The 14,916-nt window shown below is 46.7% G+C and overlaps 1 protein-coding gene across 2 annotated transcripts in view; it reads left to right on the top strand.

Moving 5' to 3' along the window:
* The first annotated feature begins 1,292 nt into the window (after positions 1-1,292).
* LOC119433831 (uncharacterized) overlaps positions 1,293-14,916 on the top strand; it is an 85,782-nt gene continuing 72,158 nt past the window's right edge. Inside the window, exons 1-2 of one of the 2 annotated variants that reach the window (XM_037701093.2) lie at positions 1,293-1,456; positions 1,518-1,540. In XM_037701093.2, the coding sequence (XP_037557021.1) occupies positions 1,390-1,456; positions 1,518-1,540 (90 nt within the window). In that variant the 5' untranslated portion in view covers positions 1,293-1,389. The remainder of the gene's footprint in view (positions 1,457-1,517; positions 1,541-14,916) is intronic. The other variant, XM_049658962.1, reaches the window with a different exon arrangement.

The raw sequence follows: 14,916 nt of genomic DNA on the forward strand, positions 1-14,916 counted from the left end.
AGGCGTGTAATTGAATAGAACTTCACAACTTTGTTTGTGAGCTCTTTCTTGTTCCGCTCACAGCTGATCAAATTCGGAGGATTCACCTGCAAAAAGTATGCAAAGTCGGCGATACTGTTCCTTCGTAACTCATTTAAACTGAAGCACAGCTTTAAGGCATCTTCGAGCGATGCTACCAGTTTTTTTAGTGCTTCAGAAGGGAGCAACAGCCCTGACCTACTCATTCAGTTGAATTCAGTAATGTCCCTGAGCAATCGGAGCACTTGGTTCTTTGCAGCGACTTCCTTGCTACATAGCCTGCTATATACTGAGCATATAGAATATAAGCTTAGAGTCACTTTTTTTTCCCTATAGCAGCGCAGGGGTGCTGGATGTCGCAGGCGCTGAGCACCTCATGTTCGGCTTGCAAATTTACAATGTCGAGGAGCTCATCGACGTACGCCTTTCGGTGTACGGTTTGCTCATTAACGTCGCCGATACTGCATGAACAAGCTACTGAGCAGCCCGAGGCGAACATTTCCGCTGTCTTTCTCACAAATTTAGAGCCTGACTTGCAGTTCGGAGCAAAGCAGTAAGTCTCCTTGGTGTTCTTTGGTCGAGCAATACCACCGCTAATCTCGCCGGTCATTTTTCCGACCTGGAACATTCCACATCGCTTAGGAACTTGCAAACAGTACGAGGGACGCGGAGCTCTTCACCCTTGAAACTGACACGAACAGATGACATACAACTATTCCAATACGGCCTTTATTTTTTTATTTTTTTGCTCGCCGCCAGCCCCCTGTAGCAGACGACGCGCACTGCGGAACCGTTCTACTGACCGCAGCGCCAATTTTGCGTCATGACGCGGAGAAGCGGTGAACTACGCTCCAGATGCGCCGGTCGGCACACCTACTAAGGTGGCCCTTTTAGCCACCCTACACCTACCCAAGCTGTATGCACCTACCCCCGTAATAATAACCACCGTATTGAAGAGTCTAGTGAACGCCAAAAAAGCGTTGGTCTAGTGCAAGGAGGATGTAAAAAAATGCATTTTTTTTTATCTTCCTTGGTGTGTGCTTGGTCTAGTGGACAGTTTCGAAACTAAACTGAAGTATGTCGAAGAACGTTGCCGCAAGTTGTGTGTTTGACTTTTTGCTGCAAAGTATTTCTGAAATAGTATAATTTAATTTCAAACGTATTTCTCTACTTCGATACAAAGTGGTCAGGAGCCCCTTTAAGTGCCTCTGTAATTTTTTCACCCAGCTTTCCCTCGGCCACAGGCATCATCATCAACATCATCAGGTTTGGCGACGAATTTGAAGATGCAGCGGTGCCGGCGGCTCGTCCAGGCGGGGTTTCTGTTGAGCTTCTAGGTTTTACATTTACCGTCGTCGAGGATGTCTCGTTATGGCTGGCCAGAGCCGCCGCATTTACAACCAGTTTAGGTCCGTGTCAGGCCAAGTCAGCAGTCAAGGTAAGGCTCCATTATTGGCAGTTGTACCGTTTCTAATCGCGCGGCTTTCTTTTCTCGTTAGAACAACGAAGACCACCGCAGCTTGTAAGTGAATGCTTCTTCGAGAGGCTGTCTACTAAGCGACGTACTTGATGATCACTTATTGTGCGCAAATGCAGGTCATAACATACTTTAAGATTGCTGGGCTAGTAGGTCCGGAGAAAAGCTTAATGAGCGCGTGCACGTGTTGAATCTATGAAGCGAAGCGGTTAATCAAATGCTGGACAGCTAATGGCGATGCGTATTGTGTTTACTTTCGTACTCCACAACGTGAAAGTCCATGCAGTGTTTATATTTATGCACTACTTCGCTCAGTTATAAGCTACGCGAAAATGCAAACACCAAATCAGGCGGTTGCACAGTGCCAGACGTCAACGCAGCGAAAGCGACGCATGTTTTCTTTTGAGCAAAGAATGTCGATGACGCGCGCAGGTCAGCACGACACATAGCTCGCTGCATTTAAGCATTCTGGCCGACCGAGCCAGCAGCTGCCACGCCAAAGCGTAGGGGAAGGTTTCAGCACCCAAGTTTCTAAGCTACAGGCGGCAGGTTGTCCTGTGACGGTTTTGGTAGCCAATGCTGAGAAATTGCTAAACAAAGAGGCAGAAAACGAAAGAAGGCAGAATTCATTGGGGATTTCATCAGGACCGGGACGTTTATATTAATGTGAAGCAACAGATTGAAAACACCCTCTTCTGTAATCCCGATATTCTGAATAGGAAGCCTGTCCGCATAATCATTGATGGTAGGCAAGATACCGTCATCGATGGTAAAGACTGAGGAAAAAAAATGCCTCCGCTTGATCCTGGCTACTTTGGCGGTTTTAGCTCGTTGGATTCAAGTACCTCCAAAACTTGTCTGGGGCTTCCTTGAGAAATTGTTTCAGCGTTGAGTTTGCTGAACTTACAGAAAATTAAGAACTGGTGCGATCGGTGACAAATGCAGCTTAACCCAACTAAATCGGTTTTAATGTCGATCTCTAGAAAAACGAATATTCTAAATTTTTCATACAGTATCAATGGTCATGAACTTGCTCGAGTTAAACAATATAAATACCTAGGTCTTATATTTACACCCGACTTGCATTGGAATCTTCACGTAAATGAGCTTTGTGCAAAGCTAACAAAGTATTGTGGGATCTGAGACGTAACCTGCACTGTGCCTTCCCTGAAATTAAAATTTTAGCTTACAAAACCTTGCTAAGACCCATATTTGAGTACGCAAAAATAGTTTGGGATCCCTACAGCCAGAGTAGCTGTCTAAAACTAGAGAAGCTCCAGCACCTTACTTCTAGGTTTATATTTAACAAATACCGCCGTTTTCACTCTCCAACTGAATTATGTAAACTTGCAGAGCTCCCCCCATCTACAAAAACGTACCGAGTATGAAAGGCCTAAATTCCTGTTCTTAGTAATTCATAACCATGTCAAAATAACACACAAGTACTTCCAAATCAAGACACAGGAAACATCACGGCACAGACACAGTATGTATATACCTCCTCCCACAGTGCACAATGACTGCTTCAGGTAAAGTTTCCCAGGGCAATTCAGCAGTGGAACTATTTGCCCGACTCAATTGTTCAAATAAAATGAATTAATGCATTCTTGGAAGCAATACATTGCCTTATGTACCCTGATGCACTCTGATATTCTTTACTAATATTGTGATATAATAAGTAAAAATGTGCTCAGTAATTATATTGTTAATGTGTTTCGTATCAGCAGTGCTGCTTCATTTTCTTTCTTTGTATTGCGATAGCAATTATATGGACACTTCAACCGGATTTCTGCCGTCGCCATCGCCGTGAGGTTCCGTATAGATTCCAAGGGCAATAAAATCGTCGCCGCGCACTGTATGCGCGAGCGAAAGCACACGGGTGACGCGCGCGCTATCACGGAGAGCGAACGCACAGCTGAAAGCAAACGCGACCGTTGCGCGAAAGGCCGTGGGGAGGGAGGGAGGCGGGGTGACGCTGTGCTCCGGTACCAAAGGTGTATCTTGCAATCAGGCGTATGGGCCACTCAATCTCCCACACGAAAGCTAGAAAGCGGGAAGGCAACGCGGGAGTGGGGGGGGGGCGCAGCTTCTACTCTGCCAACAACTCCGTTCGTACTTTGCCCGGCTGTGGCTGTCGGCCGCACAGTCTCTTATATTCACACGGCTCTGACCTTTGTATGCGCTGTGCATCAGCCGCTCAGTTTCCTTTGAAGCGATAGACCGCACGAACCTTGCCCACTGCAGCGGCTGCGATTGCTGCCAGCGTTTTGACAGTCGTTGTCTGCGGTCATTCAGTGTGATCTATTCATGTTTGCTTGTGTGCGCTGACACCACGCTTGTTAATTCAGTTAGTAAGCGGATGTGTCCAAGTTTATGCAGTCTATAAAACTACTATCCCTACTCCGAATAGCTCTCTACTAATTTGCTATCGCAATTGATGCTTCGTCTTTCGGGCGAAACTACGAAATCTTTCGAGCATTGGTCAAGTGCGCCAATGCACTTCTCTGTTTATGTATGTTAAATCCACTCCTGTAATAACCCGTCATATGGGCTGACAGTATCAATAAATAAAATAAATAATAATAAAGTTGGCAGAGCACACTCTTTACAAGAAGAAACTCGTGAAGTTGTGCCATACCTTCATAATGTATCGTACAATCTGAAAAATGTGAGCCAAAGGGATGGCATACGGTTGTTTTCTCGACCCTCTGCAAACTTTCTCGCCTGTGTGTGCGTATATTGGGTGGGCAAAAGTTGAACACCTGCGAGAAGAAGCACGCTAGGTCTTTTGTTTCCTGCACTCTGGACGTTGTTCATGAGATTCCTTTAACTTGTGGCAAGAAATATATCGGCCAGACAGGGAGATGCATTAACGATGTGGCCCGAGAACATGATTTAGCAATAAGAAGACGTTTGCTTGCGCATTCTAGAAGTAGAAGTTTGAGTTTATTTATACACAAAACATAAATATAAAAATCTAATATACAGACGAGGGTCCCAAAGTATTAATACTGGAAATGGGACCCTCGGTTAGAAACTACAACAGATTTGTACAATTGTTGGCAGCATAACAGTGGATGGCGTAATAGTACATTAGTTGCAAGAAAAGCAAATGATAATTACCCCTTTGCAGTCCGAAACGTTTACCCACTTTCCGGCTGTCCCGGTCCGAAACTATTTTGCCAGTTTATAGCGCCGCGATCAAAACCACAAACTGTGGATGAAAAACTCATAGGATATTTATTTTTTCTTTTGCATTCTGCAGGAAACTCCTCCACCGATATTTTAACAGCATGTGATACCGCTCGAAGCATTTTTCTGGGTGCAGGCCAGGGTTGTTACTGCAGGTTTTGCAGAAAAACAGTTTCCCTCCTGCCTCCGTTTGTTTGTCGATCGCTACAAACAGCACAGTCTTTGCTACTTCGGCCTGGGAGCTTGTAGATGAAATGGCTCCTCCCATCTAGCCTTTCCTCGCAATCTTTCCACGCAGACGGGCTCCGTTTTTTGGCTCTAGCCCTCATGTCACCCACCAGCTATTGGAAGAGGTTGCGGCGGTACTGCAAGTGTCGCTGTTCTTTCTTAGCTTGACTCTGCAGTTGTGTACACCTCAAAATAAAGCTATTGACAATGGAAACCTCTAGAAGCTTTCACTAAATGCGCCACCGTAAAATGCACGCGATGAAAAAGTGGTCATGCTTCTCAGCGAACCGTGCGAACGTGCTGTTCCGCGCGCAAGTGAGAACGCTCTGGTATCCAGAAGCCATGCTGAACATTGTGCTGCACCCTAGTGCAAAGAGAAGGCGCATCATGTTTATTGAGTGCGAACGTGCTGTTCCGTGCTCAAGTGAGAAGGCTCTGGTATCCAGAAGCCGTGCTGAACATTGTGCTGCACCCTAGTGCAAAGAGAAGTAAACTTTAACAAACAAAGTTTATTTATCCCTCAAGAGATGGCACATCGTGTATACAGAGAATACGGACGAATCGCAGAGAGAAAAACCGCGAAATTTAACCCCCAAACACCCGTGTCGGGCAGTGCCCGACAGCAGAACGCTACGGCCGTGTTGCGTTGTCGGGCCCTGCCCGACAACGGACCGCAAAGGGTTAATCTCGTTGGCATTTGTAGTTCTGCCAGGGCAGCAGGCGAAATTCTGCACCTCTTGTTAGATCTGTTCATAATGCTCAAGAGCACTTGCATGCGTAATTTATTGCCAAGGCTCCATTTAACCCACTCACTTTCAACACATTGCCTGGCCGTTGTTGTCACCGAACGTAAAGAAGCTACCTCGTTTATTTCATCAAGGACACCAGCCAAACTTCCATCGAACTTAGACATCGTAACAAGCGCTGATGGACGGGAACACAAAGAAGAGACAAGTAGACTGGACGGGCGCTAGACATCAACTGAAGGTTTAATGACACTAACAGCAACATATATACCACCGCAGAACCATAAAAAAAATACAAAAATCATCGGGCAGAATTATCAGCGAAAGGAAATCAAGGTTCGCTTTAAACACGTTTTTTCTTTTGCCTGCAGGGCCAGTGAAGGTGCGCTGACACATTTATCAGCTTCGGTACTGATACATAAGGCTTCAAAGATCTCCCTTGCTTGGTGTGTCGAAAAGCTGCGCAGGACACGTGTGCCCTCAAAGGCTTGCATGAGGTGGCAGTGCACCGCCGACAGTGATCTGCCAAATGTCCACCCCCCGCCAATGAATTCTAGCGCCCGTCAAGTCTACTTGTCTCTTTGTGTTCCCGTCCATCAGCGCTTGTTCTAAGTTCAGTTACAACCAACTAGCCCAAATTTCTGCTTCAAACTTCCATCACACACGAAAAAACAAGAAAAAAAACAAGGATGCAGTAAGCATTTTTAATGTCAGTGCCATAAAAAAATTTGTAAATGATGCAGTTTACATAATGCAGAGCTCTTTTGGGACACAGGGAAACATAGCTGGAAACAATAACGTGGCACTTTCGAGCACTTGCTAAAGGAATTTTTTACACAAGCAGTAATTGACACTCATGTGTGTTTAAATTGGCACACAAATTTGCAAATAGCGTCCCCTCTAAGTTCACTGAACTTGGTCCTGCTGGCATTTGTAGTTATGCCAGGGCAGCTGTCAAAATATTGTGCTGCTCGTAAACCCTACTCGTAAAGCTCTGGAGCACTTGCATGCATTATTTTTTGCAAAGGCCTTACTTAAGTCACGGACTTCTAATTCTGTGTACACATTCCTCAACACCTTCTCCTTAGGTTCTTCGAATATAAACAAGGGGGCTTATATAATTGATCAAGGATACCAAACAATTCAAGTACATCTCTCATTATCAGACATGGAGAAATCGGAAAAATAATGGCTCAGTAATGCTTAGCACTGCACTAAGCAGTAGCAGTAAGCAGTAGCACTGCTTTGTAATGGACACGAAATCTGAAAATTTTGCGAAAATGCTGAAAATGAATCCTCAGTGTGTGATTACACCGAAAAGAAGTAGTCACTTGGCTGATTTTTGAGCCTATGGCTTTATTTTTGGCGTTTTTGTGAGCGCGCGCCTCGCCGCCCGACCCGCGGGAGTTGGAAGGCGTGACGTCACGACCCCCTTGTCGGATAGCCAGCCTGCCTGCCGCGGTCATTCGAAGTGCGCCGACCCCGCCATCGCGAGCATGGGTTCGAGTTCTGGTGCCTCTACCAGCAATGAGTATACGTCTGAAGACGAGGACCATTCCAACTTGGCAAGAAATATTACCGCTTACGGTTACGAGCCTTCCGCGTCAAGCGACGAAGAACAGCGGGTGGCCGTGGAAGTAGGTTTTCGCGAACCGTAGCGCGAATATATCGCTCTGCACCAGACACTTGTGCAAGAATTATTTGTCATTTCCTCTGTAAACTTGCTTTTGTAGCGTTAGCTACACTGGCCTAGCCAAGCCCGTTTCGCGCGGCACATCAAGAGCCGTGCTGCGCATGCGCAAGGATCAGTGATGTCACACGGCTTGCGCACCGGAGAGCCACCGGAGCCGGCACCTCTCGCGCACTCCGCCGCCGCCGCGCGCGACTCACCGCCGCCGGTCTGCGCATTCCAGAGGAGTGACGTCGTAGCCGTGGTAGACGCACTGGCGCCGGCGCGCTCGCTGTGCAGCAGTGTTGCCGACCGTAGGGTAATTACCCTACTTGTAGGGTATTTTCGGAATTTTTCGGGCAGCGTAGGGTAGTAGGGCGGTAATGCGATTTTCTTACCAGGCGTAGGGTAATTCCCACTTTTTGCTCATCATCGATCAGCGAAAAGTGAACACTTGACGAGTGATTTTAAAATCAAGCAGATCGACGCGACATCTCCGAGGGTGCTATTCTCGATATTCCTGAAGAAATCCGAAAACGAAATCTCTCTTTGAATAAAATTGAAACTGTTTTAATTCAGATCTCACCGGCACAGGGCAGAGCCGAAAGATCAGACGCCACATATATCTTTGCTAGCATTCTTTTTTCTCTCCGCCGTCTTCGTTCGTTGCCTGGGGAGGGGATTTTGAATTTTGCTACGGCCGTTGGTTCCAGCGTTTTAACTGATGCTTGCGTTATCGGTTAATCATGCGAAGCAATGGCCATAGGACCACCGGCGGCCGCGGTGAACGGGGGCACTCGTCACTGTAAGCGCCGGTGCACGTCAGTAGCTTCGCTCAGTTCCCTGCTATCCAAAAACTTAGCTTGTCGCTCGGCCCCTAGCATTTTCAGAGCACTGCTCGGTGGGCGATCGGGGCGGGCGGTCGCACACTGTTGAGCGGCAGCAAAAAAAAAAAGGGGGGGGGGGCGGCCCGCATTATCACCTGCTCGTGCCACGTGTATGAGCGCCTTCTATAAAGCGGGATCTTATCCTATGCAATCAGCTTGCTTATTCGCAAGAAATAGGAAGAAAAGCCGGCAGATCCCACGCCCTGTGGGAATCGATGTTATGCGAAACAGTGTGCGGGGAGCCTACCAAGTTAACGAAACTGTCATGAGATCACCAAGAGGTAGGCGGCTGTTTCATGACCTACATGACACGCATGTCATAACGTTCATTTAATGACCTATAATTTATGTTCGTCATACGCTCTTGTATGCCAATTTTGGTACATACCAAGTTAACGAAACGAACATGCGAGCACCAAAAAGTAGGCAGCAAGATAGATACTGTCAAAGTGGCAAATGTTCACCAAGAAATGTTTCACATTTAAAAATTCGCCGGCCATTCCACTCTGTGAAAGTGGTTGACCAGCCAAGCTGCATAATACCACCGTAAGCTCTATTTCGATCCTGTGGTATTCCTTTGCTTTCTTCGATTTTCTACGTTTTAACGCGAGAGCGTTAAGGGCCCCGTGTCGCAGAAAATCCGGCGTTGGTCGCGGCATCGGCATCCGAGGCCAAGAAAATCATCCCGAACCAGCCCGAGCACGCAGGCCCTCCGCGTGGCGCAGAGGTGCCGGTGAACTAACCGAATTTCTCAAACTAAAATGCGTCAGAAAAATCGTAAAATACAACTACCTACAGGTATGATAGCGTCGTATTGTACTTTGAATATACGCAAAAACATAATTCTATTAAGCGAAAACTGAAACCCCTTTTCCAGCATTTCTAACAATCATCTAACCTCCTCGTCAGCGGCGCGCCGAGGCGAAGGTGCAGAAAAAATAAAGCCGCAGTTACCGGAAAGCCTGACAAACAATCGGGGATCTTTGAAGATTATCGCTTTCCACTCTTAAATGCGAAGCGTAAGCGTCCTTTAAATTTTTGTTTTTGTGTTGGCCACTTCCACAAACCACACCGGACTAGCAAGCCACACCAGTCTTTTGCTCAATAATGACGTTAATTTTTCTGGCTCTTTCTCTGCCACTTCCACGTCTGGGAGACGATGTGCGCTAAGGCGCGTACGCGCGCTTTTGATATGTGCTTTTTTTGCTGCTAGTTATTTCGATGACAGTGGATGGATGGATGGATGGATGAGGCTGAACCCTTTAAATCGGGCGGTGACATACGCCACCTAGCCATGACTATTAAGATAATTTGTACTTTGTGGTGGGTGAAATTTCACCCCTGCCTTAATTTTATCCACCAATCAGATAACCTCTGTTTGGTTATTTCTACCCGCTTAAAGTCTATTTTGCCTTCACTGTCCCTAAACCCCAATGCTTTGAAAAAATCAGCCCCGTTGCCTTGCACTGTAGGGTTAAGCCCCTTACAGAAAAGTATGAGGTGTTGAGCCGTTTCCTCTTCTTCTCCACACGCACAGCACAACGTGTCTATACCTTGGTACTTGACTCGGTACATCTTAGTCCGCAATACTCCCGTCCTGGCTTCAAACAACAAAGAGCTTCCCCTAGAATTATCGTAGATATTTTCTTTGGCAATTTCTTGCTTGAAAGTTCGGTATGTGCCCAGTGCTGATTTCGTCTGCATCCCTGTTTTCCACAGACCCCTCTCTGTTTCCTTAACCTTTTTCTTAACCGCTGTTTCCTGGTTTGCACCCCTCCTGCAGTCCAAATATTTGATTGACAGTTTTCTGGTCAGCTTCCTCCATTTTGTATCAACATTCCTCATGTACAGATAACTGAAAACTCTCCTTGCCCACCGCTTTTCTGCCATCTCTCTCAATCGCTCCTCAAATTCTATCCCGCTGCTGGCTTCCCTGCCCTCGAATGACGTCCATCCCATGTCACCCTGTACCCCCTGATTTGGTGTATCTCCGTGTGCTCCCAGAGCCAGTCTACCTACCCCTCGCTGCTTAACTTCCAACCTTGCTCGAACCTCTGATCTCATGCACAGGACCGCATTGCCGAAAGTCAAACCAGGGACCATCACCCCTTTCCAAATCCCTCTCACCACTTCGTACCTATTGTAATTCCACAGTGCCCTATTTTTCATCACAGCTGCATTTCTGCTACCTTTAGCCGTCACATATTTTTCATGTTCCGTTAGGTACTCAGCCCCATTGTTTATCCACACTCCAAGATATTTGTACTTATCCACCACCTCCAGCGTAACCTCCTGTATCCTATGCTCGCTGCCCTGATTATCATTAAAAGTCATGACTGCCGATTTTTCTTTACTAAACTTCAAACCTAAGCTATCTCCCTCTTTACCACAGATGTCCATTAATCTCTGCAAGTCTTCCTTGCTGTCAGCCATAAGTACAATGTCATCTGCATACATCAGTCCTGGCAATGACTGTTTAATCCATTCTCCCTGCCCGGAATAGGAAAGGTTGAAGCCAAGTCCGCTCCTCTCTAATTTTTTCTCTAATCCTTGTAAATACAGCATGAACAACAGAGGTGACAGAGGGCACCCCTGCCTAAGCCCCTGCTGTATCTCTATAGGCCCAGATACCTTGTTTTCCCATTTTATAAGCACCCTGTTACTTTTATAGATATCTTTTAAAAGATTTCTTACTCCATCTTCCACCTCTAGAGTGCCCAGTATGTCCCACAAATCCTTTTGGATTACACTGTCATAGGCTCCCTTGATATCCAGAAAGGCAAGCCATAGGGGCCTGTGTTCCTTTTCTGCTATTTCAATACACTGTGTCAATGAGAACAGATTATCTTCTAACCTTCTTTGTTCTCGGAACCCATTTTGTAGTTCCCCGAGCACCTCCTCGCTCTCCACCCATGCCTGCAGTCTGTCCTTTATAATCTGCATCACCACCCTGTAAACCACTGACGTCACTGTTATGGGACGGTAGTTGTTTATGTCGGCTTTGTCCCCCTTTCCCTTATATATCATGCTCATCCTGCTCAGTCTCCACCCGTCAGGGGCTTTACCGTCCATTATCATTTTGCTCACTGCCTCTCTTAATGCTTTCTTAGATTTTGGGCCCAATGTCTTTATCAACATAATTGGGATGCCATCAGGACCTGTCGACGTGCTACTAGGAACCCTCTTCTCTGCCCTTTCCCACTCGCTTTGTGCCAGTGGAGCCACTGCACTGACTAGTCCATCCTCACCTGATTGAGCACATGCTATGTTTCGTTCTTTAAATTTTTCTGTCATCATTGTTCTTATATGTTCCATTGCCTCATCTCCCTCTAGTTGAACACCTTGAGCTGTAACTATAAACCTCTGCTCTAGGCTAGTCTTATTACTCAAGGAGTTGAGATGTTTCCAAAATTTCTTCGCTGCTTTTCTATCCTTTTTGTTTACTTCTGACAACCATTGGCTCCCCTTTCTTCTGATCTTCTCATTGATCAAATTGGATGCTTCCCTTCTACAGCTTAAGAAGTTCCATTTTCTGCCTACATCAGCTTCTGGTTCACCCCTCTGCTTTGAATATCTGTGTTCCCTGGATGCTTCCTGGCGTTTCTCTATGGCCTTCTTAACCTCCTCATCCCACCAGCTCTTGGGTTTAAGTCTTCTGTTCCCTTTTGTCCTGACTCGTACCTTAGTAAGCTCTAGCTCAAATAGTCCTGTTAAATTTGCATATGTCCATTCTGTTTTTGTATCCTCTGAAATTACTTCCTCAATTTGCTGGGTTGCTATTTCAAGCTGCTTTTCCGAGTAAAATATCCCACCTGGTTGTTCATCTTGCCTCCTACCTACTTTCATTTCCCTTCTAAAACTCACCTTAATACGTTTGTGATCACTACCTAGACTTCTGGAGCCATATTCATCTATGCTCATTACATTTAGCCTATCGTGCATCCTATCGCGTGCGGTGGCGCTGAAGTCGCTACCGACTTCAGCGCCACCGCACGTCTGTCACGTCGTACTGTGAAGTATAGTCTGTACGTTATTATAAACACACTGTGTTATTCTGTGCGTAGAGTAAAATGTAGGGCAATAAAAATATTGTGTAGGGTAAAGTAGGGTAATATTGACTAAGACGTAGGGTATTTTCCAAAAATTGGTTGGCAACACTGCTGTGCAGTCGCCGTCTGACACTGCGCTGGTACGGAGCCACCGTAGCGCTGGAGCCGCTGCGCTTCTGACTGGCGTTTGCCAGTGTGGTATAGCCATGGAGAAGGAGAGCGCAAATGCTGCTCAACAGCGCAGAAGAACGGAGAAGCTTGACTCATCGGATCCCGAAGCAGTTGCCTGGCAATTAGCGGTTGAGCGTAGGAGGAATGAATACATGTGCCACATAATACATATACCGCGTGTGTGTCATTGGAGCAGCAGTAAGCATGACAGTCAAGCTAATCCTTGACAATCTAGACAACCAGGAAAGCTAAGAATAATCAGCTGAACCTTTGCTAACGCTACGTATATCCTGGCATAGCCGAGCTAAGCCACTGCAACTTTTTTCAAGAGCGCACGCAGGCGAGGCAGCTGCGGGGTACTTGAGCACTGCGTGGATGACTGAATAGTAGCATATGCCGTCGGCGTGAGCAACTGCTGTGAGGTATCAGTACTCCGAGGCTCTCACGTCTACTTCGCCAGCCGCCTTACAGATGGCAGCACTTGTCTGGCGTTCTGCCCAGCTTTTCTGGTTTTAAGCCTGTGGAAAACCAGAGCTGTGTGTGTGTGAACTCGTGAGTCGCGCTCGCTACCCTTGTATTGTTTCACTATGCTTTGCCAATATTTTTAAACACATTACTGCCTTCGTGCCCAGCCTCGCGCAACTCTCCCCAGCCTCGCCCTCACACTGCTCAAGAAGGGGGCAAGTGAACGAAAGTACCGACATCTTTTCGCCTCCTCTTTTCCAACGCGCCGCTGATCATTTCTGCCTTGCGTTTTCGTGAGAAGACCGATGGCACAGCGTCAGGCTTTAAGCATTGCCTTTTGAGCGGCATGCCGAGGCTTTCCAGCACAGCCGGGTTGGTCACATAATCATCGTCGACGAAGTGGTCCGCGCGAACGAAGTCATTTTTTATAGGTCTCCAGGCTGGGCGTGATGGCTGACAGGCACGTATCCAAAGTTTACGCACCTTCTCGTCCCTGGGAAACGTGTGCGACGGCGTGTGGCGACCGACGATGCTGTTATAACAGCCTTGGGCGCAGCAATGCCTAGGCATTGCGGGAAGGCACATGTAATACGCGCCACCTGCGTGGAGCGCCGACGGTGACAATGTTTCAGACGGACGACGTGCGAAGATCGCCGACGAAGATAAACAAGCGCTGCAAGGGACCGCAACCACCGGAAACACTGCGACGACTGCGGCCAGCCTTGGCCGCGCGCGCGCGCGGAGGGAGTGATAAGTAGAGGCCGGATCTTTAGGCATTAAAAAAAAAACGTGTTTTAGGCCGCCAACGTCGTAAATATAAGCACAATAAATTTTTACATAAATGCATATAATTTCGAACGAAGACGTGCTCGACCTGCATCTACGACAGGAAAACAAGAAATGTTGTTTATGATGGCACAAATGCACCAACAGTTGAACATAGCCGTGCAATTGTCCCATAAAACTGCTGGACTAATGACGATCAATTGGCTTAATTCAACAAGCACACTGGTCATATTCATGTTCGATGGCCACTGTATTCGAGCGTCTCATATAGTGAAACAGGCATGAAAAAGAATACTTGAAAGCTGGGACTACTGATGAAAAAACCGCTACTTTATGTCTGCCTTACGCAATTAAATTAAGATACGCCAAAAACAGACAAATTATAACTGCAAGAGAGACTACGATTTATTACGAAATTAACATGTTCTTGCATTAGGACTCCTAGGTGCAACTCTGGCGATTTATTCATATGCAATGACATTATCCGAATTGTACAGGCAACACGTCCCAACACTCCCAAATACACTTGCGCCCATTTGAAGTGCACGTGTTTGAAGAAATCTGTTCAAGAGCACGAGGACCGTAGTCTAAGAATCGCTGTGATTTGTGGAAACAATAGGAAACTACCACCATCACCAGATTTTTAGATTCAAAATTGTGCCTCTTGTCACTTGGCATCTTGTACGCTGAGAAGGAGCGCTCGATGGCGGTGAACACCTTACAAAGTAAATTACAAACAAAACAAAGGCCGCGTGCACGTCACATTTTTCTTTCTTCGTTTGCTCTTCACCTTCCTTTCCCGTGGTGGCCCTCCGCGGTTTCGCATTCGCCAACCGCTCGGGCCATGTCAGCGCGGCGGCGTATACTGGCCGGCGCGTCCCATTCCACTGCTGCTAGCAGTTGTTTTCCGGGAGTTGGTTGAACTGGAGGACTAGGTTGAACCCCATAGAGTTCCGAACAATGTTGCCCGGTAACATGAATAACGATCTCTAACTGCACTCGCAAGCGAAACTTGAGCTAAATCATGTTTATATAGGCGCCAATATTTAAAATAGGCATTTATAGGCGTTTATAGGCATTTAGGCACAAACGCCAAAATAGGCATTTATAGGCACCATAAAAACACTCTAAAGGCCCTCCTTAACCTCTGATTCATGTTCATATATCAAAATGTGGTGACAGGAGTGCAAGGAACAAAAAAGGCATTTGCCTAAAATCCGGTCTCTAG

Source organism: Dermacentor silvarum, chromosome 11, assembly GCF_013339745.2.
Source record: "Dermacentor silvarum isolate Dsil-2018 chromosome 11, BIME_Dsil_1.4, whole genome shotgun sequence".
Classification (NCBI taxonomy): domain Eukaryota; kingdom Metazoa; phylum Arthropoda; class Arachnida; order Ixodida; family Ixodidae; genus Dermacentor; species Dermacentor silvarum.